This window comes from Moschus berezovskii, chromosome 15 (genome assembly GCF_049115385.1).
Source record: "Moschus berezovskii isolate FMDL1 chromosome 15, NW_MosBer_1.0, whole genome shotgun sequence".
NCBI classification, from domain to species: domain Eukaryota; kingdom Metazoa; phylum Chordata; class Mammalia; order Artiodactyla; family Moschidae; genus Moschus; species Moschus berezovskii.
This window is the reverse complement of record NC_142474.1, coordinates 33,649,091-33,675,967: the sequence shown is the minus strand read 5'-3', so window position 1 is coordinate 33,675,967 and position 26,877 is coordinate 33,649,091. Positions and strand designations below refer to the sequence as shown.

At 39.6% G+C, this 26,877-nt stretch overlaps 1 protein-coding gene across 1 annotated transcript in view; it reads right to left on the bottom strand.

Moving 5' to 3' along the window:
* Positions 1–220: 220 nt before the first annotated feature.
* The window catches only part of HAO1 (hydroxyacid oxidase 1), a 60,331-nt gene continuing 33,674 nt past the window's right edge, over positions 221–26,877 (bottom strand). The window contains exons 4-8 of the mRNA XM_055424985.1: positions 19,535–19,710; positions 11,712–11,803; positions 3,627–3,785; positions 3,445–3,514; positions 221–331 (exon numbers count right to left, since the gene is read on the bottom strand). Coding sequence (XP_055280960.1) covers positions 261–331; positions 3,445–3,514; positions 3,627–3,785; positions 11,712–11,803; positions 19,535–19,710 — 568 coding nt within the window. The 3' untranslated portion in view covers positions 221–260. The remainder of the gene's footprint in view (positions 332–3,444; positions 3,515–3,626; positions 3,786–11,711; positions 11,804–19,534; positions 19,711–26,877) is intronic.

Sequence of the window (26,877 nt, the reverse complement as noted above, 5' to 3'; positions counted from 1 at the left end):
TCAATGTTTTCTTTTTAACAGTTAATATATTTCCAGGATGCAAGTCCATTTCTTTCTAAAAGGTTCCTAGGACACTCATTGAAAAGTCAAAAGCAATGAACTTAAAATAGCAAGGGATTGCTATTTTGCTGGAGAAGAATGACACCCTTTGTATCGAAGTGGGGAATTACAGGCTGTGGTCACTCTCTGCACAGTGTCTCTTTGTCAAGTAACACATGCCAAAAAAAAAAAAAATACAGATGGGAAAATATTGTGCACTGTCAGATCTTGGAAACAGCCAAAGGATTTTTCCTCACCAATGTCTTGTCGATGACTTTCACATTCTGGCACCCTGAAAAATAATGCATACATTTAATATGAAATGAATGCAATAATAATCAGGCAGGTAATCGTTTTCCCAAGGAATGTAAAACTTGACAAATGTAAGGTTTATGATTCAAGGTAAGCTTGCCAAATCTTATGTGGCATGAGACCATTTTTATTACCTAAACAGTCCTTAACACAAAATGACTGGCACATATTTTTATTAACACAAAGAGTATATTCTTTTCTGCCACATTTAATACAGAGTCAGTGGCTAAAAGTTCTCTTTTAGGATATGTCTGTAGCAAATTAAAAGGCAGAGTGAGGATTCAAAGAATGGCATTCTTCTCACGGATGCTGTGTCTACCCAGCCTCAGCTCAGAAGTGCATAGACCACTCAGCTCTGGAATTCTATCTGTGCGGATGGTCTGGGTGATACAGATCACAGAAAAGGAAGCCCTTGCTACCTTCAAAAGTAGGGGAGGGGATGATTGACTCAAGATGATTCATTGCATCTAGAGGTCCATTCTGAGTCAAATTCAAAACAGTCACTAGGAATAATGATTATTTATTTGTTCATTCTTTCAGCAAATATTTATTATTTGCATGTTATGTTCTAGTTCAGACACTAGAGATACTGCAGTGAAGACAACAAAGATCCCTGCCTCATGTTTCTTAACATTCCAGAGAGGAAAGAGATAATACACAATGTGTGTCATTTAAGAAAAATAATGTGGTAGATAATCTACAGAAGGTGTTAGGTGCCTAGGAAAATAATGAAATTAGAAGGTGTTAGCTGCTATGGAAAAAAATGAAACAGTAATAGAAAAAAACTGGAAGTTGGGTGAGCAGAAGACAAATTGCCATTTTAAATATGGTGATCAACATGGGATCCTATGAAACAATAAGATGTAAAAGTGTGACTTGAAGGACACAGGGGAGTTTGCCACATAGATTTTTGGGGAAAGAGCAGCCAGCCAGCAGGAAGAGCAAGGTTAAAGCCTTTAGGCTGACATCAGGGATCAGCAAGAAGGCAAATAAGGCCTCAGTGGACATATTAGTCACTCAAATATGGCCTGAGTAACAGTGGGAGGAGCTGAAGTCAGAGAGATGACAGAGGTCAAACCACATGGAACCTCATAGACCATCATGAGGACTTTGGTATTTATTCTGAATAAATTGGGAACAATTGAAATGTGCTGATAGAAGAGTGATATGATCTAAGTTAATGTCTAAAAGGATAGTTCTGATGCTGTGATCAGAATAAACTGGAACATAGAAGGAAGACAGGATAGACAGCCTGACTCAAAATACCCAAGGAAAGAGACAATGACGGGAAGGATACACGAGCAAACCGTTACAATATGCAAGAAGGGAGATGATGCAGGTTCCAATCAGGCTTTTCTTACAGAAAGCACCTCTGTGGATGGATGTGAGGCTATGAGAGAGAAAAGGAGTCAAGAGTGACTTAAGACTTAAGATCTGAGCAAGTGAGACAAAGGTATTAACATGAACTGAGACTGAAAAATCTGCAGGTAGAGCAGAATTAATGTAGAAATGGAGCAGCTTAGTTTTGGACAGGTAGACTTTGAGATACCACATAGACATCTAGGTGGAGCTGGTGGCTAGCCCATTAGATCTATTGTTCATGTGTTAAGAGAGGAGAAAGAATATGATGTAGCATTACCTTTAAGGTACTAATAAGACTTGCCAAAGCATCCCAGAAAAGACTGTCCAAGCAAAGGCTAAGGGACTGCTACAGGCAGACATGCTGTGGAGTTCCTCCCTTCAAGAGAAATAAAAGCAAAAATAAACAAATGGGACCTAATTAAAATCAAAAGCTTCTGCACAGCAAAGGAAACTATAAGTAAGGTGAAAAGACAGCCTTCAGAATGGGAGAAAATAATAACAAATGAAGCAACTGATAAAGGATTAATCTCCAAAATATACAAGCAGCTCCTGCAGCTCAATTCCAGAAAAATAAATGACCCAATCAAAAAATGGGCCAAAGAACTAAACAGACATTTCTCCAAAGAAGACATAAAGATGGCTAACAAACACATGAAAAAATGCTCAACATCCCTCATAATCAGAGAGATGCAAATCAAAACCACAATGAGATACCATTTCACACCAGTCAGAATGGCTGCTATCCAAAAGTCTACATGCAATAAATGCTGGAGAGGATGTGGAGAGAAAGGAACCCTCTTACACTGTTGGTGGGAATGCAAACTAGTACAGCCACTATGGAGAACAGTGTGGAGACTCCTCAAAAAACTGGAAATAGAACTGCCATATGATCCAGCAATCGCACTCCTGGGCATACACACCGAGGAAACCAGAATTGAAAGAGACACATGTACTCCAATGTTCACTGCAGCACTGTTTATAATAGCCAGGACATGGAAGCAACCTAGATGTCCATCTGCAGACGAATGGATAAGAGAGCTTTGGTACATATACACAATGGAGTATTATTCAGCCATTAAAAAGAATACATTTGAATCAGTTCTAATGAGGTGGATGAAACTGGAGCCTATTATACAGAGTGAAGTAAGCCAGAAAGAAAAACACCAATACAGTATACTAACGCATATATATGGAATTTAGAAAGATGCAAATGATAACCCTGTATACAAGACAGCAAAAGAGACACAGATGTATAGAACAGTCTTTGGGACTCTATGGGAGAGGGTGAGGGTGGGATGATTTGGAAGAATGGCATTGAAACACGTATGTTGTCATATGTGAAACGAATCACTAGTTCAGGGTCAATGCATGTTATAGGATGCTCGGGGCTGGCATGTGGGGATGACCCAGAGGGAGGATAAAGGGAGGAGGGAGGTGGGAGGGGGGTTCAGGAGGGGGAACTTATGTAAACCCGGGGCGAATTCATGTCAATGTATGGCAAAACCAACCAATATAATATTGTAAAATAATTTGCCTCCAATAAAAAAATAAATTAAAAAAAATAAATAAAATAAAAAAAAAGAGCTCTCTGCACTATAGCCAACTTTAAATTTAATTACACTCCAAATGGTTCCATCCTCTTCCCCCTCAAATTCACTTTTTTCCACAAAAGAGCCTGGCCTAAAGACACCCAGAAGAAATGAAATAGTAAGTGATAACACCAAGTCTTACCACTCAGAGCCATGGCCAACCAGAATTCCTCCTTCAGTATCTCAAGGACATCCTGAACACCTTTCTCTCCCTAAGCAAGAAGACACAGATCTTTTGAGTAAGTCTGTATGACTGGTTTCATGAATTTATTTCACAGTTCAGTCAGTCTGTTTTATATATTTATTGCTTTGTCCTCCAATTACCTGGGAAGCCAAGCCCCAAATGATCGGTCTCCCCACAAACACAGCCTTGGCTCCCAGGGCCAGAGCTTTCAGAACGTCAGTACCCTTCCGCACACCACCATCCAGGAAGACCTCCACTTTCCCTTCCACAGCCTCCACTATGTCTGGCAGAGCATCAATCTGTGGAGAGAAGAGGTCAGTGAAGTGATACTATGCATGTTGAATTGTTCCCCAACTCAGCTTCCACAGGCCACCAACCATCCAGCTAGCACTGAGAGGAGGAAAGGCTAGGCTTAGAATCAACGGTAAGATCATTCTCTCCTAAAATAAAAGAAGTGCAAATGCTAGCAACCAAAGACCAGCTAAATTTGGAACTGAGTGGATTATTTTTTTATCCCTGATGTGTGTACATGCATGCTAAGTCGTTTCAGTCCTGTCCAACTCTGCAGTCCTATGGACTGTAGCCTGCCAGGCTCCTCTGTCCCTAGGATTCTCCAGGCAAGAATATGGGAGTGGGTTGCCATGCCCTTCCCCTGGGGATCTTGCCAACTCAGGAATCTAACCCGTGTCTCTTAAGTCTCCTGCAATGGTAGGCAGGAGACATAATGGTAGGTAGGTGGCACTAATACCACCTGGGAAGCCCTTATTCCTGATATTCGGATTCAAATATCATGATCCAAGTATATATATATACACACAATTAAAAATACATAATCAGCTTAAAAGACACAGAGCTACTCTTTATTAAATAATATTTATAAATGAAGTATCTTCCTCATATAAATTATTCTGAACATTAATTTACTCATTGAAAATCAATTGTTAAAATTCATACTCAGATTGTGGTAGAAGCAATGGTATATAAAAATGCAAACACTATCAGTCACAAAAAAACAAGTCTCTGATTCTCCCACCCAAAATATGAGAATATATATAATATAGCAAATATATATAACAATATAGCAAACATCAGTTATACATTAGAGAATTATCCCTGAAAATATTTTTCTTGCTTTTAAGGAAAATGGCCATATGCATTTTGAAGATCCTCGTCTTGATTAGCAGTTGATGATGGACTTATTATCTCAGCTCTAGAGAATATGAGAGCCTCATTGAGGTCCATCTGCTAGACTGTATTATTGTTCATAATTCTTCACACCACTCTGAACCCACTCTTTTTCCAAGGTCACTTGGCAGTGTTTCCTAGTTTAAAAAAAAAAAAAAACAGTGCATTTATCACTCCTTGACAGTGGCCTTGGCCTTGCAACCTACTTTGCCTAGTGACATGTGAACAGAGGTGGAAGAGTGCCATTTCTGGGCATGGACCTTGGAAGACCTCATACATTTCAACTGTCTCTTGGAGCTGTGCCATTTGCCATGCGAGGAAACTTGCCCTACCCCACCACAGAGCTGAGACCCCAGAGAAGAAGGAGAGTTGTCCCATCCAAGCCCAGTTGGACCTGAAACTTGGAGAACAGCCACCCAGCCAGTACCAAATCTAGGTCAGCAGCCTCCCAGTTGACAAAAAGTTTCATGGGAACAATGATTTAAATCACTGAGTTTGGAATCTTTTGTTTTTTAGCATCATGTGGTAATAGCTCGTAAAGTTGGTTAATATTCAATATACTTATAGATAGTAACTGACACAGTTGGCTGCTTTGGTGTAAATCTTTGCATCTGAGGGTGGAAACAATTCTCATAGTGACCTACTATAGTGTCCACAGTAGGTCAAAATCTGAAGAAATTATCCACACTTATCCCCAAGTACTTAAATACAAAATGAAATCCATACATTCAAGTGCAGTTTTTCTAGAAATAATTGTGCTGAAATCATTCAAAAACTTTCCTGCTTCTCCCCCAAAATTTGAGAGGCTCAATGTAAAAAGAGTTTTATGTAAAAGACTGAAGACCAAACCCAACTACAGATTTGAAGGAAGTGAAGGCAACAGTTGGAGCACAGCCCCCTAAATGTTTGGCAAGTAATGTGATTTTCCTCTTTTCCTTTTGGCTTTTCTGCCTGGCCAAACATGCTTTGGATCCATTTACATATGTCCCTTTACCTATACATAGTCCTCCTTTTAGAGTCAGGCAAGTTACATCAACATATAAATGCTACAATTTCCAAGTGATGATGCAAGCTATAATTAAGTATATTTCCCCATCTGAAACCAAAACCAAAGAAAAATATTAGCTAGTTTCAGTTCAATACACGTTTTCAAAGTCACGCAAATCAAGTCTTTTAGGATATTTCCAATGCCCAATCTGGCCTAAAAAATAAATAAGGATACTTAAAGTGTGAATCCTGGGTTATAAAATGAAGCCTAGATTTGTGTTTTCCTGTCTGTAGACAAGGAAGCTCTATCCATCACAGAGCATTTCTATCCTCCCTTTCTTCTTCCTGGAGCTGCAGTTTTACTGGGTATATATTATGCAGAATAATTCTGACCAGAGAAGATAAAATAAGTACATATAGTGACCAAGTCCACTATTTTATGACTTTTCTGTTTCTTTTCAGCTTGCTACACATCTAAAAGACCATTCATTTCAGCCTTTCTTTTCTTAGTGGTTCCTTAGACAACTAATTGCAGGCTTAGCTCCAGTAGAGTTAATCTACAGGAAAATATGGTAAGATTCCAATGTACTACTGTTCACTCATCCATCCATTCACTGATTTATCAAACATTTTATTGATGATTTGGCAGATTCCAGGCATCATGCCAGGCAGTTTATGGAATCCAAAAAGAATCCCACAGGGACCTGATTCTGGAAGAGCCCCCCTCTTTCCTGTTCCTGCTCAAGGTCTTCCCTGTCCACAAAATTCCACTCACAAGGTGCTTTCATCCTTCTGCCTTAAAGCATCCAGTCCTCACACTGGTGATTTCTGACATTTTAGGCATAAAACACTTTAAAGGTTCCAAACCAGATCTGTTGAGCACAAACAAACAGATAAAGCCAGAGGTGCTTTAGTTAACAATGAAGAAGATCGATTCCAGGCCACTGCCCACAAGTCCTCCTCCGACTCTCTACCCACCATGCTTCAGGCAGCCGGGGCTGGAGGTGGTGGTGTGAGTTCTAATAAGTAGTGTGAGTTCTACTAAGCACATTTAGAAAACCCCTGGTCCAGATAGGTCTGGCTGACAGTTTGCTATTGCAGAAATGGCTGCAGCCATCTGCCACCCTATCTTCATTTCCTCCCAGTGCAACATTTCTGCTCCTCCCATCATGAGGGAGAAATGAAGTCAGAAAAGTCTGTTTCCTCACCCCTTGAATCTGAAGTGGCCGTGTGACTAGCTTCTACCAACAGAAAAAAGAAGGAAGTAACAGTGTGCCTGTTCTAAGCATAGAACTCAAGAGGCTTAGATATTTCCACTTGCTCCCTGGGAAACCTGGTGCCTTGTGAGACCCAGCCCACCTAACGTTCTAGATATGAGAGATAATGCAGAGCCATCCCTGCTGAGATCGTCCTACACCAGCCTGCCCTAGTAGACCCAGCAGCTGACCACAGACATGTATGAGTGAGCCCAGCCAGGAACACAAAACCTCTCTGTGGATCTCAGGTCAAATGGACAATTCACAAAGTTATGACATGAATCAATGGCTACTGAATTTTAGCCAGTAGATTTCAGAGTGGTTTGTTACACAGCAAAAGCTAACTGATAAATCAAATGGTTCTTAAATGAAGATTATAATGAATCCTTTTCAGAAGGAAAAAATGAAATTTCTGATGTTATATACTCAAGGACTCAATTTTAGTATCACTGATATAACAACCCAAAGTTTATTTTTTGAAATGTTTTACAGTTGAAAATTTTCACTAGAAGAGAATGTCATATTTTTAAGTTTAAGGGCTTCCCTGGTGGCTCAGTTGGTAAAGAATCCCGCTGCATGTGGGAGACCTGGGTTTGATCCCTGGGTTGGGAAGATCCCCTGGAGGAGGGCATGGTAACCCACTCCAGTATTCTTGCCTGGAGAATCCCCATGGATAGAGGAGCCTTTGTGGGCTACAGTCCATGGGGTCACAAAGAGTCAGACACGACTGAGTGACCAAGCACAAGTCTGGATCCAGTTAGCATCAAAAAAAAATTTTTTTTCCTAAAAAAAAAAAAAAGCTCCTAGAATTCAAAGACTCCACATAATCTGTCTTTAGACCCCAGTTTGAGATGATCTAGTACTGTGGATTTTGGAAATATACTGATTCTGTCATATCATTCTCTAATTACCTCAGGACTAGTCTTTGCCACATTATTACCTTCAGAGTAAGGATCTTAATGTGAACTTATTTTTTTAAGCAAATGTTAAACTATTTATAAAAGCATACACTACTGAATTATCAAAATTCTTAGAAGGAAATATGTTATTCTTTTCTTTTATTGGAGTATAGTTGTTTTACAATGTTGTGTTAGTTTCTGCTATACGGCAAAGTGAATCAGCTATGTGTTTACATATATCCCCTCTTTTTTGGATTTCCTTCCCATTTAGGTGACCACAGAGCATTGAGTAGAGTTTCCTGTGCTATACAGTCAGTTCTAATTAGTTATCTATATTATATATAGTAGTGTATATATGTGGAGAAGGCAATGGCATCCCACTCCAGTACTCTTGCCTAGAAAATCCCATGGATGGAGGAACCTGGTAGGCTGTGGTCCATGGGGTCACTAAGAGTCGGACATGATTGAGCGACTTCACTTTCACTTTTCACTTTCACACATTGGAGAAGGAAATGGCAACCCACTCCAGTGTTCTTGCCTGGAGGATCTCAGGGGCGGGGGAGCCTGGTGGGCTGACTTCTATGGGGTCACACAGAGTCAGACACGACTAAAGTGACTTAGCAGCAGCAACAGTGTATATATGTCAATCCCAATCTCCCAATATATCCTACCCTCCCTCCCACCTTGGTATCAATATGTTTGTTCTCTATGTCTGTGTCTCTACTTCTGCTTTGCAAATAATGTGAACTTATTTTTAAACTCTTTGCTGAAACGGGCCATGGTTCTCAATGGCACTGTATTACTATGGACTGCAAACTCCTGATCTGGGACTCATAGTGATAAGTATTTCTCCATACAAGAAAACTATGTGATTTATAGAGATGCAGAAATCATACAATCCAGACATTTAATTTTTGCAACCAACACAACATTATGCAGAGACTCAGGCTGAAAAGTCTGAGCAACTTGCTCACCCAGATCTCACCCCTCTAGAGGCAAGAAAAGGACTTGAACCCAAGACTCTGGGTTCATTCCAATGCTCTTGCAGTAAAATCACACTGCCTCTTTGGTTCTGAGTTATGATGTCACAGAATGTGCAGGAGAGTAAGTCCTTCTGTGTATCTACTGAGAAGTTCTATATCACAGCCTCCTCCAAGTCTTTTGCCAAATGCCTGAAAACCAACACATTGAGAGGAAAACACCTTCACTATAAACTTAATCCTGCTTCTCATTTCTCTCATCATCATGCACCTTAAATTTGCTCTAAAGTAGGAGCAAACTCAAGCAAGTATCTCCTCTCAGGCACACATCATGCAAAGGGGAGGGTCATTGTTTATCTTAAAACAGTCTCTGAGACCACAACTCAAAAAGCCCTTTTAGATAAGTTTCCATATCCCCTCAGCCAGAAGGAAATAAACCACACCATTCAGATATTTTTCCCTTAAAATCTAGTTATATTTGATTTCAGTAGATTTAGATTTTATTTTTAGAAAACAAATTTAATTTGGCCTGCCCACTAAGTCCACGTCTTCATACACAAGAGAGGCATAAATCAGTGGAAAAGCCTTGAACTGTGACCAACTTCTCCTGCCTGCCCAGAGGAGCTCTTCACTCTCCACTAGAGGCAATGTTTAATATCACCTAAAAAGATGGGTCTTTATAAGTAATGCTGAATTGGAAAGGGCTGACAGCTTCCAGTTTTATGATTTTAATTACTGATTCTGTGCAAAGACTTGATTTGTTCCTACCATTAGCCCATTAGTGCTTCAAGAAAAACTCTTGAGTGCAAATGCATGTGCCCAGTAGACCCCTGCCTCATTCAATCTGCCCTAAGATCTGCACAACATCCATGGATTTGGCTAAATCAACCTGCTATCTTAATGAAACAGTAATCCACTACTTGACTAAATTATTTGAATAAATTCAAATGTTTGCCCCAACTAAAACCGTTCCATAATAACTATGACTAAATTGTTCTGACAAAGGGGGAAATGGATATGATGATCCAGCTCAGAAATGATGAACTAAAGAGTCTATCCACATTATTTCATAGATACAGATTTATTTAAGTTTTGTTACATGATGTTAGCTTACTTTGCCTATGATTAATGAGATTATAGAATACTAAAGCTTAAAGGCACCAAAGAAACAATCTAATCAATTTTTTTAACTTTAAAAGATGAAAAAGCTGAGATTTGGAGGGGCTATCCCTCTGCCCCATAGCAGGTCAGACCCTTCTCTCTTTCCTTGGCTTTCATAATTATCCAGGCCACCTCACTGGTCTTCCTGCTCCCTGTCATGCCACAGTCCAATTTGTGGTACTTGTTGCTAAATCAAGGTTTTTCTATTGCATATCTAATGACTCATAATATTTAATATTCAAAGACCCCCTTCCTGACCTGTCCAAGCAGGCATACTTCTCAGGCTCCCAACACCCACCAGATACTGCAAACAAAATGGATTCCTTGACATTCCCCAAGAATATCTCAGTCTTTCCCATTCTACTTTTACACTCACACTAGTGAAAGCAGGGGTCCATATGGGAACAAAGCAGAGGTGAAAGACAGCTGCAATCCCACTGCTTCATCTAAAGAAATCCCGGATATATTCTCACAGTGGACAGCATATAAGTGACTCCCATGTCACCCCACCTACAGCTTCTGGCCTTCATTCTAGATCAGAGATCCATGAAGTACACCCCTAGATATATGTCTTTCTCCATGACTTTTGATCCATTTCTGGGCTCCCCAATCCTTTATCTGAAAGTCAACCCACGGCTGGGCCCTTCGCTCTTGGCCTTGGGAGCCAATTGCTCACTTTTACCATTTTACCTCTATCCCACACCATTCCAGCCAGTTAGTTTAATTTTATATCTGGATTCTGTCTCTGATTTGTCTGGCACAGGGTATATAGTACATATAAATTCACATTGGATCTCCTCAGTAGCTGTCAAAAATACTAGTACTTCAGTTTCCCTGGTCCCACAGGATTTTGATGGATGGACTCAGGGTGCAGACTGGGAATTAGGATTCTTTAAAGTTCCCAAGAGATTCCAATGTGCAGCCAAGGTAGTTCAAGCTCCAACAGAGATGGCTATTTGCAGGAAACCTCTTCCAGGCCACAGGATTTCTACCTCCTTTCCCCACCTGCCCTCACTCTGCAGTTCTTCAACCCCCACCTCCAAGAAACTCATGGCATAATCTTTTTTCCCTACTCCAATTTACAATATTCCTCTCAGTATATCTATAAATATAGGACTAATCCCTGCCTACAAATGGCTACTTACTTAACACAGATGACTTTTATAAGTTTACAAACAAATAGTATAATAAACTAATTTAGGTAGATGCCCATGTGCTCGTGCACATGCTGAGTCACTAAGTCGTGTTCAACTCTTTGCGATCCCATGGACTGAAGCCCACCAGCCTCCTCTGTCCATGGGGTTTTCCAGGCAAGAATACTGGAGTGGGTTGTCATTTCCTTCTCCAGGGGGTCTTCCAAACCCAAGGATTGAACCCACATCTACTGCATTGGCAGACAGATTCTTTACAACTGAACCACCAGGGAAGCCCAATTTTAGGTAGTTGTGTGTGTGTGTGTGTGTGCTGAGTTGTGTCTGACTTTTTGCAACCCCATGGACTTTGGCCTGCCAGGCTCTTCTGTCCACAGGATTTTCCAGGCAAGAATACTGGAGTGGGTTGCCATTTCCTAGTTCAGGGGATCTTCCAGACTCAGGGATCGAACACCTAAACTTAAAATCTGAGATCTTACATATATTCCTACATATTCTATCTTGAGTATTCATACAAAAATATATACACAAAGAGGGGAAGTCACAAAGATGGCCAAAACTGAGATAGAAACGGGAATTCCAATGGAGGCATTTGCCAAAACTCACAGTGGCTGGCACCCCGTCAAGTTGTCGAGCCCCATGATTTGACACCAAGATCCCATCCAAACCGTGTTCAACTGCAGCCTTGGCATCATCACCTAGAAAGAGTAATACAACCGCAGTATGGAAAAGGCAACTTAATAAAAGGCTTGAATTTTGAGGCCAAAGGACCCCATCAAAGGGGGCCCAGCCTGATACATATGTATCTTGCTCAGAAACTTTAGCACAGACATACACCCAAGGGTTAAATCTAGAATTATATTGATGATTTCTTTGGCCAAAAAAGGTTAACATTTGAAACGGCTTAATGATGAAATAAAATGATCAACAGATGGTAAATTGACATGCAGTTAAAATGTATTTATCCTCATAAGGAAATACCCTTGCTAAGTTTTTTTTTATTATTAACAAGATTAAATTATTTAGCATTCAACATAATTACTCCTCCAAAATTTGGATAACATAAAAAAACATATAAGTAGCAAGCAGTTTATGTGTAACAGGTGATGAACAAGTCTATTTCAAAAATATTCTTTAATACAAAGCTTTAACTTCAGTAATTATTTTAAGTAGTGTTCTATAATTAAATGTATTTTGTCCATTGAAGCATATAAAAATACAATATTCAAATGATATGCTACATCTTTAACCATTCTTCAAAATATATTGATTTTTGAAAATGTGGTTTTAAATTTGACTAAGATACTCTGAAATCAATTTCAAATCTTTTAAAAATATTTTACATCTTTAAACTATTATTTTCAGCATTCTCCCAATAAAAACTATTTGCTAACAGAATCATGAAAAGAACACTTCTTCTCAAGTTTAACACTCAAAAATAGCCCAAGGTTGTAGTGAAACCAGATTGTGGAAACTTAAGCAGATAGATACAGAACATTGCATATATTTATAAATTCATCAATGGAGACCAAGGGCAGACCTGACTAAGGATATTAAAAATGAGATTCATAGGAGAGTTTGTAATTTGAATTATTTGAAAATTTTATTCTTTAAACCACCATTTTCCAAACTGTGTTTCATGGAATTTTTAAATATCCCCACTTTTCAAAATAAAGCTAGAAATATTTTTCTTCTAAAATTGTAGGCATATGAAAATGTTAAATCCATGTGGCATAGACAATGTTTATATCAAAAATTCATAGGTTGAAGTTTTAACCCTCAATGTGATCGAATGTGGAGATGAATACTTTGAGAAGTAATAAGGGTTAGATGAGGTCCCAGGTAGTGCTAGTGATGAAGGTCATGAGGGTAAGGCCCTCATCATGGTATTAGTGCCCTTACAAGATTATGCCAGGGAGCTTGCTCCTCGCCCTCTCCACGCACACAAGGGAGAGGTCATGTAGGCACACAGCGTCAAGGTGACCTCTGCAACTCAAGGGAAGAGACTTCACAAAAACCAACCATGCTGGCAACCTTATCTCAGACTTCCAGCCTCCAGAAGAATGAGAAAATAAATTTCTGCTTTAAAACACTCCCTCTCTCAGGCTATTACATTTTGTTATGGCAATTTGAGCCAACTAAGACATTGTGTCATCATGATATTATTATTCAGTTCAGTTCAGTTCAGTCACTCAGTTGTATCCAGCTCTTTGCGATCCCATGAATCACAGCACGCCAGGCCTCCCTGTCCATCACCAACTCCCGGAGTTCACTCAAACTCACCTCCATTGAATCGGTGATGCCATCCCGCCATCTCATTCTCTGTCGTCCCCTTCTACTCCCGCCCCCAATCCCTCCCAGCATCAGTCTTTTCCAGTGAGTCAACTCTTCACATGAGGTGGCCAAAGTATTGGAGTTTCAGCTTTAGCATCAGTCCTTCCAACGAACACCCAGGACTGATCTCCTTTAGGATGGACTGGTTGGATCTCCTTGCAGTCCAAGGGACTCTCAAGAGTCTTCTCCAGCACCACATTTCAAAAGCATCAATTCTTCACCGCTCAGCTTTCTTCACAGTCCAACTCTCACATCCATACACGACCACTGGAAAAACCATAGCCTTGACTCGATGGACCTTGGTTGGCAAAGTAATGTCTCTGCTTTTTAATATGCTATCTAGGTTGGTCATAACTTTCCTTCCAAGGAGTAAGCGTCTTTTAATTTCATGGCTGCAATCAGCATCCGCAGTGATTGTGGAGACCAAAAAAATAAAGTCTGTCACTGTTTCCCCATCTATTGCCCATGAGGTGATGGGACCAGATGCCATGATCTTCGTTTTCTGAATGTTGAACTTCAAGCCAACCTTTTCACTCTCCTCTTTCACTTTCATCAAGAGGCTTTTTAGTTCCTCTTCACTTTCTGCCACAAGAGTGGTGACATCTGCATATCTGAGGTTATTGATATTTGTCCCGGCAATCTTGATTCCAGTTTGTGCTTCTTCCAGCCCAGCGTTTCTCATGATGTACTCTACATATAAGTTAAATAAGCAGGGTGACAATATACAACCTTGACGTACTCCTTTTCCTATTTGGAACCAGTCTGTTTTTCCATGTCCAGTTCTAACTATCGTTTCCTGACCTGCATACAGGTTTCTCAAGAGGCAGGTCAGGTGGTCTGGTATTTCCGTCTCTTTCAGAATGTTCCACAGTTTATTGTGATCCACACAGTCAAAGGCTTTTTTCCTTGATCCAGCAGATGTTGGCAATTTGAGCTCTGGTTCCTTTGCCTTTTCTAAAACTAGCTTGAACATCTGCAAGTTCACGGTTCACCTATTGCTGAAGCCTGGCTTGGGGAATTTTGAGCATGACTTTACTAGCTTGTGAGATGAGTGCAATTGTGCGGTAGTTTGATCATTCTTTGGCATTGCCTTTCTTTGGGACTGGGATGAAGACTGACCTTTTCCAGTCCTGTGGCCACTGCTGAGTTTACCCACTCTAATAAAGAGATGTACCATGGTATTTTTTTATGTCTAGATATATCAATATCTGTAAATAACCTTAACAAACAATGTAAAATGTAATTGGAATTGCTCTGATTATCTAACTGCATGTGTGATACCAAATATAAAAATCAACAGTTAAAAATTTTAAATATTTGAAATATATTTTATGAACCTCATGAATGAAGATATATGTAATCCTCTGATTTATAATGCAAATACTTGCCACCAGGTAGCTATAACCTGTATTTTAAGATATTGAATATTGTCAATAAACTGATCCTACACAGTATGAAAAAGAGATTAACCCCTTAGACTTGGTAGTAAGACCACCTAGATTTGAATCCCATATCTGCTACTTGTTTGATGCATCAGTGTACTAAGCCACAAAATAGGGATAAAAATTCAAATATGATTGGTTTGTAGATTAAATGAGTTGAATGAGCTCTTAGAAAGTACCTGACACATGTTAAGCACTCAGATAAATATGATTATTATTATTTTCAGCTGATGGTGAAGGGAATATTAACTAAGAATATGAGTAGGTAGAGGAAGATTTATACTTTTGGCAAGTCTATTTAAGTTTTGTTTATAACAATAAATTTTCATCCTAGTGAGGATTATGATTATTATGAGCTTTTCATTTTGAAGGAAGTGCTATTTAAGTCTTAGTTTGTTGTCTTCTATCATCTCAAATGGTTTTCTGTGTTCTACCAGGCAGTGCTGGGAATGTAGGGAGAAATCACTGAATGGTTTTCTCAGGAGACGGGATCATGAGTATGTAGAGAAAAAATGAAAGTAATCATTTACGACCATTTATGTATCCCTTTCCTTAGTTGTTTATGTAATCTTGTTCACATTTTATTTTAACCCAGAGAGAAAAACAATGTTTTCTTAACAAGAAAGTCAAAGTGATCAGAGCAAATGTTCATGAATCTTGGATATTTTCATTAACCTTTAGAGTTTACTGGTACGACATTCCAAATTTGTTGATTTGCCAAATCAACTGATTCACAAACACAGCAGTCAGTAGTGAATAGCACTGTTTGCTATCTTATTAATACATTATTTCCATATGTAATCTTAAATACCAAAGTAAGTACTCAAGATTTAGAGTAGTATTATCTTCTATCTATTGTCAAGGCCTTGAACAATAGACATACAGCAGAACTCTATGCTATTTCAGCAGGAGCTTAGTAACTAAATCTTAGCTTCATGGCAGCACTTTTGAAAACAATTCAGGAACACTGAGTGAATATTCTCTGAGAATGTCTTTAAAAACTACAGATAGGATAATGAGTTAAAGAAGTTTCTGAGAAGCCAAAAACCACTAGAGAAGTGAGATAGCCTAGTTTTAAATTTTTTAATTAGAAAAAAATTCTAAAAAGCACATGCCTTTGTTTATAATGCCATTTGTTAGCGTGAGTTCTGAAGAAAACCTAACCCTGTCTCGAGTACATATTTGGAGTTTGTGTTGAGATTTCCAAAGACAGAGTTTAACCACAGCAAGAGATTGCATCTTGCTGTTTTACTTGCATTCATTAGAATGCAATCCTTAAAACGGCAGTAAGGGGGGATGTTTCATTGAGATCTTCTCCGTTGCCTGTGATTTCATGTTCCTACAAACATAATCTGGACTTTCTGGTAAAAGGAAAATGAAAAAAGATAGATGACTCTTAGTCAATTCATATAACTTCTGGATGAAGATCTGTGAAATAATGAGACCTGGATTTCCCAGAATTGGCCTTACCACTTCCACCTCCCCTCCACCCAGACTGAACCTATGCACCGCTTAATGTAGTTGTTGTCATAGTGATGATTCTTGTTTGTTAAATAAATGAAGTAAATAGTTACAGAGAAGCTAGGCAATGTAAACTGCACATGTACAAATAAGTTCTTTCCTTTCAAATTCCAAATGCCCAGTCTCTCCTTCTCTTGCTTTTGACCTCTCTCTAATTACAGATATTCATGCAGTTTTCCCTAAGTATTTTATCAATAAACATTCAGGCTGTCTACTGAGTGAAAAACACATAACATATGGATAAGAAAGAAAAAAGAGAAGTAATGGTGGTGGTAGTGCTCCTTGGTTTAACAACCACACAATGATGTTCTTGAAGTCAAAACATTTTTCAACATAACATGTGATAGTAAAGTCTCATTCAATAGATTCACATCATATCCTAGAGGACAAAGTGGTAGAAAATTAGGTATATTGGGAATCCAAAATGGAAAAGTTGGTTAAAAATTAAATTGGTGATTTTACCCCAACTGCTGTGAGCCTTCTGTGATGAGAGTGATTAAATACTTGAAACAGCATTTTAAAAATAATTTTTAATTATTTTAAATAATTTTTAAATAATTTTCTAAATGGATTACACCCTTTCAGTTTCCTCATTGACACTACTGTGAAATGAAAGTGAAAGTAGCTCAATCATGTCCAACTCTTTGCGACCCCATGGACAATACAGCCCAAGGCATTCTCCAGGCCAGAATACTGGAGTGGGTAGCTATTCCCTTCTCCAGGGGATCTTTCCAACGCAAGGATTGAACCGAGGTCTCCCACAATGCAGGTTGATTCTTTACCAGCTGAGCCACAAGGGAAGTCCAAGAATACTTTGAAGTGGGTAGCCTTTTCCAGTGGATCTTCCCAACCTAGGAATCAAACTGGGGTCTCCTGCATTGCAGGTGGATTCTTTACCAGCTGAGCTACCAGGTACTAGTCACAATTCTTGCCCAGATTACAGCAGTTTCCTAAATTGCTTCCCTGACCACAGTTAGGCCACCTCCATTGAGTCAATCCATTATACAAAGCTTGATTTTACTACATTGCTAATCTGATGAGGTTGTTTCCCTCATCAAGGTTCTTAGTGATTCTTGACCATCTTAAAGTCTACTTACTCTAGTATGGCTTATATGGTTTAACATTGTTACTTGTGACTGCTGTATTTCGTCATGACCTAAGTCTGAAAAAGAGTCTTTTGATCTGATGTCATGACAAAAGTCAAGGATCATCTTCCATTCTGGAATGAAACCTTCCCTAAATCACTTTTATAACTGTCCAAACACTATTTAAGCCATACCTTTATAGTGCATAGATTTCAATCTCAGCACCTACAACATCTTGCTGCTAAGTCACTTCAGTCGTGTCCAACTCTGTGCGACCCCATAGACGGCAGCCCACCAGGCTTCACCATCCCTGGGATTCTCCAGGCAAAAACACTGGAGTGGGTTGCCATTTCCTTCTCCGATGTGTGAAAGTGAAAAGTGAAAGTGAAGTCGCTCAGTTATGTCTGACTCATAGCGACCCCATGGACTGCAGCCTACCAGGCTCCTCCATCCATGGGATTTTCTAGGCAAGAGTACTGGAGTGGTTTGCCATTGCCTTCTCCAAATCTCACCCAAATTCTTGTTTTTATGTCTGTCCCCTCCAAGAATGAGATATCCTTTGGCCAAGGATCTCAAATTATTGTCTTTTATTTTAGCACACAGTAAGCATAATAAATGTTTATGAAATGAGTGAGTGAATAAGTGAATGAATGAGCAAATAAATGGGACAGATGCTTTGAGTTAATATTTCAGTACCCACAGTGGAATATAGCTACAGGAAGTAGCACTAACAATCATGGACTACAGTATGAATGCAAGCAAGGTCAGCGAAACTGTGTTAAAGGTGTCTGTGGTATCAGTATATACTCAAAAAAGTATAATCCACAGAAATTTTGAACTAACAAGTCTGTAGAAAAGAATATAACAATATCTTTTAAAAGCACAGATTAAGACAGATCAGGATTTAAACGTATCTCCACTACTTAAAAGCTTCGTTGTGAAAAGTGAAAGTTGTCAGTCATGTCCGACTCTTCGCGCCCCATGGACTATACAGTCCATGGAATTCTCCAGGACAGAATACTGGAGTGAGTAGCCATTCCCTTCTGCAGAGGATCTTCTCAACCCAGGAATCAAACCCAGGACTCCCACCCTGCAGGTGGATTTTCACCATGTAAGCTACCAGGAAAGCCCAAGAATACTGGCGTGGGTAGCCAAGCTTCATTAGGCCCATTCTTTTACTCACATTAGCTTATTTTTGTGTCCATACAATTAAATAAAGTCAGGGGCATTCCCAGAGCTTTATAAATAAGGGCCTCATACATATTCAAGCAAAACCAATGAAAAAGTTTTGATTCTAAGTCATAGTTAACCCTGAGATAAATTAATAAAATCTCTCATCACAGAGCCACTTACTTAAACATTTCCATTTGAAATAATATGTTTGGGGTGGTTATCTACATAACAGAATTAAATGTTTTCAAAGGCAAGAAAATATTTTTTGGGTGAACACATTTACATTCCAAATTATTATATTCATTGGTCCCTCCCTGTGGGATTTGCATACATGTGGATACTGGGGAATCTGTCCAGTTTCTTAACAACCATGGCTTGATATTTGAAGATTTTAACATTCTAGTCCACTATTCTTTAAAGAGAGGTGATATAGGATTCCACACTCAAAAAATCAGTTCTAGTCATTGGTACTGGGAGGGAATAGGAGAAAAATACAAAGGGCTCTTAAACATATCTGGCTGTCATATCTTCCTTGGGATTTCGTATTGATCTGAGAGCAGTTGTTGGCAGCTTTCAGCCAAAGTGACAAACTCAAGACCTTCTACCTAGGTTTTGCCAAGCTCTGTGATTCAATGGCATCCAAAATAAGGCGATCCCACTACTTTAGAAAAAGTAACTTTTTACTTCATAAGAGCCCTGTTCTCCTTCAGAAGGAAGAAACATTTAGTCATTAATGTCAAATGGGAGAACTGAGAGATTTATATTTCCATATTAATTATTTGGAAATAATTGATTATTTTCCCTTAAAATATCATGGTCATATCCATAAAGAATCATAAAATCAGAATGAACTCAAGTAGAGAAATAAACAAACCTCTCAAAATGCCTTTTGCAACAATGGGCAGAGATGTCAGTCTTCTCAGCCATTTAATATCCTCCCAGCTGATGGATGGGTCTATTGCTTTAGCCACATATGCAGCAAGTCCACTTTTGTCTCCAAAATTTTCCTTAGGAGAAAATGCTAAATCGCTGGTTTCAAAATTTTTCATTCTGAAATAAGGAGATACATAAAATGAGAAACTTCCCAACTAGAAGTATCTTTACAATGACTCATTCAATGAAAAAAAAATAAGGGTACCCTTTTCAAGTCAATTGACGGTTCACTCTCCAGGTTGATCACGTTTATGTTTTTGTGTTTTGATGAAAGAGTATAGGCTAAATATGACAACTTAGTAGACTTAATTGGTCACTTGAAGTTTATTTTACATCTTATAAAGTAAGATTTTTATATAAATTTATATAACTTTTTATATAAATAAGTCAGATTAAAGGATAAAACTGTGGCCAAGTTCAAATATCTCTACCTTTTTAAGCCAGTCTGTGAATATAAACAATCAATTTGATGCTATTTTCAAATGCAATGCATACTAATAATAAGATGAACATCTGCATGGTGCATCACAGTTTACAATGGGCATTCATATACCGACAATATTTAAAAAACTTTTGAAAAATAAAATTCACACTCTATAATTCCTATTTTATACAGAAAATAAAACCAGAATTGTAGAACAAGATGCCCCCATGTATTAACTAACAGTTAGTTTTGGATTTCAAACTGGTTTCAACTCTTTTTTTTTTTAAGAACTTTTTTTCTGTGTGGATCATTTTAAAGCCTTTCTATTTCATGCTTTGGTTTCATGGCTGTGAGGCATGTGGGATCTTAGCTCCCCTACTAAGGACCGAACCTGTGCCCCCTGCATTGGAAGTGACATCTTAACCACTGGACCGCCCGGAAAGCCTCAGCGTCTCTGACTCCTAATTACGCTCTCTTCACTCAGTTCTCAACTGCACTCTGTCAATTACATTAGACTCCAGGAGATTAGAAATGCAGTATTAACCCCTTCTGTCTGTGGTCACTGTAAACTCTTTTCCTTGTCTTTTTCTTTCTTCTTTCAGCTCTTTTCCTGCTACCGTGGTGGTGGCGGTGGTGCTGGTGCTGGTGGGCACAGGGAGAAGTGGAAAGTGGTTCCCAGCAGATGAGCTGTCAGCTCTTCCTTTCTTCCTCCTCTGTTTCCTTGCTTTTTCTGTCTTCTGACTCAGAACCCCCAATCTTCTAGACAATCCTGACCAGGATATGAGTTTTCCAACTATCAAGACCTTCCTTACTTTGCCTGAGGTGTGATGGCTAGTTTTGTCAGCTTGACTGGGCTAAGGGATGCTTCAGTTAGTTCAGTTCAGTTGCTCAGTCGTGTCAGACTCTTCACGACTCCATGAATCACAGCACGCCAGGCCTCCCTGTCCATCACCAATTCCCGGAGTCTATCCAAACCCACGTCCATCGAGTCGGTGATGCTATCCAGCCATCTCATCCTCTGTCGTCCCCTTCTCCTCCTGCCCCCAATCCCTCCCAGCATCAGAGTCTTTTCCAGTGAGTCAACTCTTCGCATGAGTGGCCAAAGTATTAGAGTTTCAGCTACAGCATCAGTCCTTCCAATGAACACCCAGGACTGATCTCTTTTAGAACGGACTGGTTGGATCTCCTTGCAGTCCAAGGGACTCTCAAGAGTCTTCTCCAGCACCACAGTTCAAAAGCATCAATTCTTCGGCGATCAGCTTTTTCACAGTCCAAATCTCACATCCATACATGACCACTGGAAAAACCATAGTCTTGACTAGACAGACCTTTGTTGGCAAAGTAATGTCTCTGCTTTTTAATATGTTATCTAGGTTGGTCATAACTTTCCTGCCAAGGAGTAGACGTCTTTTAATTTCATGGCTGCAATCACCATCTGCAGTGATTTTGGAGCCCAGAAAAATAAAGTCTGACACTGTTTCCACTGTTTCCCCATCTATTTCCCATGAGGTGATGAGACCAGATGCCATGATCTTTGTTTTCTGAATGTTGAGCTTCAAGCCAACTTTTTCACTCTCCTCTTTCACTTTCATCAAGAGGCTTCTTAGTTCCTCTTCTTTTCCTATTTGGAATCAGTCTGTTGTTCCATGTCCAGTTCTAACTGTTGCTTCCTGACCTGCATACAAGTTTCTCAAGAGGTAAGTCAGGTGGTCTGGTATTCCCATCTCTTTCAGAATTTTCCACAGTTTATTGTGATCCACACAGTCAAAGGCTTTGGCATAGTCAATAAAGCAGAAAGATGTTTTTCTGGAACTCTCTTGCTTTTTCAATGATCCAGCAGATGTTGGCAATTTGATCTCTAGTTTCTCTGCCTTTTCTAAAACCAGCTTGAACATCTGGAAGTTCACAGTTCACATATTGCTTGCTGCTGCTGTTGCTAAGTCACTTCAGTCGTGTCCAACTCTGTGTGACCCCATAGATGGAAGCCCACCAGGCTCCCCCGTCCCTGGGATTCTCCAGGCAAGAACACTGGAGTGGGTTGCCATTTCCTTCTCCAATGTGTGAAAGTGAAAAGAGAAAGTGAAGTTGCTCAGTCGTGTCCGACCCCCAGCGACCCCATGGACTGCAGCCTACCAGGCTCCTCCATCCATGGGATTCTCCAGGCAAGAGTACTGGAGTGGCTTGCCATTGACTTCTCTGTCACATATTGCTTAGGTAGCTGGTAAAACATTACTTCTGGGTATGTCCATAAGGACGTTTCTAGGTGAGATTAGCATTTATATCAGTAGATTGAGAAGAGATTGGGCAGGCATCTTCTAATCTGTGCAGGTCCCAAATAGGACAAAAAGGTGGAAGAAGAATAAGCTCATTTTCTCTGTTTGAGCAGGGACATCTGTTGTCTCCTACCCTTCACATTGGCGCTATTGGTTGTCAAACCTTCAGGTTTTGACCAGGACTTACACTATGGGCTCCCAGTTTGGGGGCCCTTCAGACTCAGACTGGGACTTATACCATTAGCTCCCCCCATTCTAAGACCTTCAGGTTTGGGTTGAAACTATTCTGGCTTTCCTGGACCTACTCCTACAACCTGGGCCTCCAGCTTATAGATAAAAGATTGTGGGATTTCTCAGCCTCCTTAATTGTGTGAGCAAATCCCTTAGAGTAAATATCTCTATAGATATAGATATTTATATACATACAGATATTTAGATATAGACAAACTATTTGTTCTGTTTCTCTGGAGAATCTGACTAATACATATGACTTTTTCTTGCTCCTGGGGCCTGAGTCACTCTCAACACAGCAGACTCAACTTGTCAAGGATGTTGGTGTACACATACCCCAGCTCCTTCACCCCTGGGAAGATTTAACTCTGAGATAGATTCTACAAGATCTCTCAGAGTTTCCCAGCAGGATTAAGCTTAAGTTGCCATAGCTGTGACTGTCTTTGTCACACGCCAATTGTTGACCACCTCCCCTCCCTTATTCCTCTTCCCTACTCCTCTACCAATATTCCTACCATCTTCTAAAGAACTACTTTTACTTAAATCAGTGGTTCACACTCTTCTCTTAAAGAAACACAAATTGAGACACAACCCCACTGAGCTGCTCCCTTCTCCTATGTCTAATTTTGTTAACTCAGCTTAGAACAGTATTTCTCTAACCCATCTAGAAGCCACTGCAGCTGGCTTACTCTACACCTGAAGTCTTTTCTCTTTGTCTAATATCCCGATATGTTGACTAGATTTTGGAAGTTCTCCAAGTTATGGACAAAGTCTTTTCTGCCTGCACCTCTGACCACTGATTGGATGGATGGCCTTCTAAATACACACTGGCACCACCCATGTGACTCAGCTGCCTGAAATCAGCCTAGCAGCCCCAAATCCAACTGCCAACTTCATTTCTCTAAAAGGCTGACTTTGAATGATAACAGTGACCTAGACTCATATTGCTCTTCTACACATTATTAATTACTCTGCTAGCAAGTCTCTTCTTTGTATTAAAGTGAAAGCTATATATGGATCTCTGGCTTAGTCATCATTTATTCCTTTCCACTGGCTCTGACATTGAACACAGAAAGTATCTTGGAGCCAAGGCTATAACAATTTTTATATAAACTTAGAAGTACAGTGGTACACAATTTTTACAAAACTAGTTTGAGTGAACTCCGGGAGTTGGTGATAGACAGGGAGGCCTGGCATGCTGTGATTCATGGGGTCACAAAGAGTCGGACACGACTGAGCGACTGAACTGAACTGAACTGAGGACCTCCTTGGTAGCTCAGTGGTAAAGAATCTGCCTGCCAGTGTAGGAAACACAGAAGACTTGGGTTCAATCCCTGAGTCAAGAAGATCCCCTGGAGGAGGAAATGGAAACCTGGAAAATTCCATGAACAGAGGAGCCTGATGGGCTATAGTCCGTGGGATCACAAAGAGTCAGATATAACTGAGCAACTGAGCACTGAGGTTTAATGTACCTTTAACGTGCTTGTAAATAGCTGGTTGTATAGCTTCAGTTCAGTTCAGTTCAGTTCAGTCGCTCAGTCGTGTCCGACTCTCCGCGACCCCATGAATCACAGCACGCCAGGCCTCCCTGTCCATCACCAACTCCCGGAGTACACTCAAACCCATGTCCACAGAGTCGGTGATGCCATCCAGCCATCTCATTCTCCGTCGTCCCCTTCTCCTCCCGCCCCCAACCTTTCCCAGCATCAGAGTCTTTTCCAGTGAGTCAACTCGTCGCATGAGGTGGCCAAAGTATTGGAGTTTCAACTTTAGCATCAGTCCCTCCAATGAACATCCAGGATTGATCTCCTTTAGAATGGACTGGTTGGATCTCCTTGCAGTATAAGGGACTCTCAAGAGTCTTCTCCAACACCACAGTTCAAAAGCATCGATTCTTCGGCGATCAGCTTTCTTCACAGTCCAACTCTCACATCCATACATGACCACGGGAAAAACCATTGCCTTGACTAGACGGACCTTGGTCGGCAAAGTAATGTCTCTGCTTTTTAATATACTATCAACGTTGGTCATAACTTTCCTTCCAAGGAGCAAGCGTCTTTTAATTTCATGGCTGCAATCAGCATCTGCAGTGATTTTGGAGCCCAAAAAAACAAAGTCTGACACTGTTTCCACTGTTTTTCCATCTATTTCCCATGAAGTGATGGGACCAGATGCCATGATCTTTGTTTTCTGAATGTTGAGCTTCAAGCCAACCTTTTCACTCTCCTCTTTCACTTTCATCAAGAGGCTTTTGAGTTCCTCTTCACTTTCTGCCATAAGGGTAGTGTCATCTGCATATCTGAGGTTATTGATATTTCTCCCAGCAATCTTGATTCCAGCTTGTGCTTCTTCCAGCCCAGCGTTCCTCATGATGTACTCTGCATATAAGTTAAATAAGCAAGGTGACAATATACAACCTTGACGCACTCCTTTTCCTATTTGGAACCAGTCTGTTGTTCCATGACCGGTTCTAACTGTTGCTTCCTGACCTGCATACAGGTTTCTCAAGAGGCTGGTCTGGGATTCCCATCTCTTTCAGAATGTTCCACAGTTTATTGTGATCCACACAGTCAAAGGCTTTGGCATAGTCAATGAAGCAGAAATAGATGTTTTTCTGAAACTCTCTTGCTTTCTCCATGATCCAGCGGATGTTGGCAATTTGATCTCTGGTGCCTCTGCCTTTTCTAAAACCTGCTTGAACATCTGGGAGTTCACGGTTTACATACTGCTGAAGCCTGGCTTGGAGAATTTTGAGCATGACTTTACTAGCGTGTGAGATGAGGTTGTATAGCTTAGGCAGCATCTATTATCATAAGGCCATGGACATTCACATCCCATGTAAATGTCTTTAACCACTGGTAAAGTTTTCTAAATAAGGATTGACTATGACTCAGGTGGCCACTAAACGCCACAGAAAATCACAAATCCATGAAAGTCATATCTGTATCCATTATTTGCTGAGGTTTGGTTTAGATTATAGCTAAAATACTCTGAGCTTCTTTTTTTAATCAAACCACTTAAGGTTGTACATTTCATCACAGATTTTAGCCTTCTGTGGTCATCCTAACTTGAATTAAGCTAACCTAGTCAATAAACATACCCTTATTATTGGAGGCCTATTCCATTACTTAGAAATGATACTAAGTGACATTAAATTTCAAACTTTTAAATAATATTGTTCATAAGAAAAAGGTCCTGTCTGTCCATGCCATAGCAAAACCAAAGGGGAAAAAAGAATAATATCTGTACGTGTATATTCTCTGCATAGCACCCCACCCCCATCCCAAACAAGCTACAGTGTTTCAGCAGGGGTGGGGTGAAAGGGTGAAAGGGATAGGAAAAAACAGAAACATGGATAAAATTATATAAATAACTGTTGTTATTCTTGGATGGCTAAATGCAGATCAACACTTGAATGAATGTTGCCTTACAGAAATTTCAGGGTACAATGAAGCCTTGTTGTTACTCTTAAACTTGTTCAAAGCCAGAAGCCAAGAAAAAGTTTTCAGATATCTTGACAGAGACCCACGATGGAGTGTTTTAACCATGGCTCCAAAGGAAACCTCCATGAATGCTATTTTTATTAGAATTATGACATATACACAAAAAACACTTAAAGCAGCTTCTGATAACCAAAGTATTTCATTTCGTAAGGAAGGAAAAGGGCAACATCAAAATAATAACAAGATTACTTGGGACTTAATTCTCTGAATCCCAATCTGTTTAATGACCCACAGGCAAGGGATAGGATTTCTTTTTTGTAAAGGATTCATTGTGCCTTGAAAGGCCCCTAAATATACTTTTTAACCTAATATAAAAATAATTTTAGTTTTTAGTAAGTTAGCATCATAAAAATGTAACAACTACTATAGAAAGTTAACATTATTAAATAATAAATAGTAATGTCAGTAATGATGACTATTATTGAGCTATCATACGACATTAAACATAATGTCGTGTGTCTCCACTGTGGGAAACACATTACAAAATAACAACCAGTAGAACACATAATATCAGTATAACATGAGAGACATTCAAAATACATAATGGATATTGGTACATAGAACAGCAACCTTTAATACTGTCATTAGGAAAACATTTCTATTTCTTGCATAGCCCTGCTAACTTTTTCTTCCATGTGGCTGGGTATTTGGAAGAAAGGTTCAGGGCAAGGATTTTAAGTATGAGCTCAAACCCTTATTTAAATTCTTATTAGTATTGTTTTATTGGGTAAATCTGTTATGATCTAGTACATTTTTATTCAACATTACTTACTGAGCACCTACTATGTGCCAGTGTTTTAGTAAAATGATCAAAAATACTGGCTACCTAGGTTGACATTCTAGCTAGGGAGTC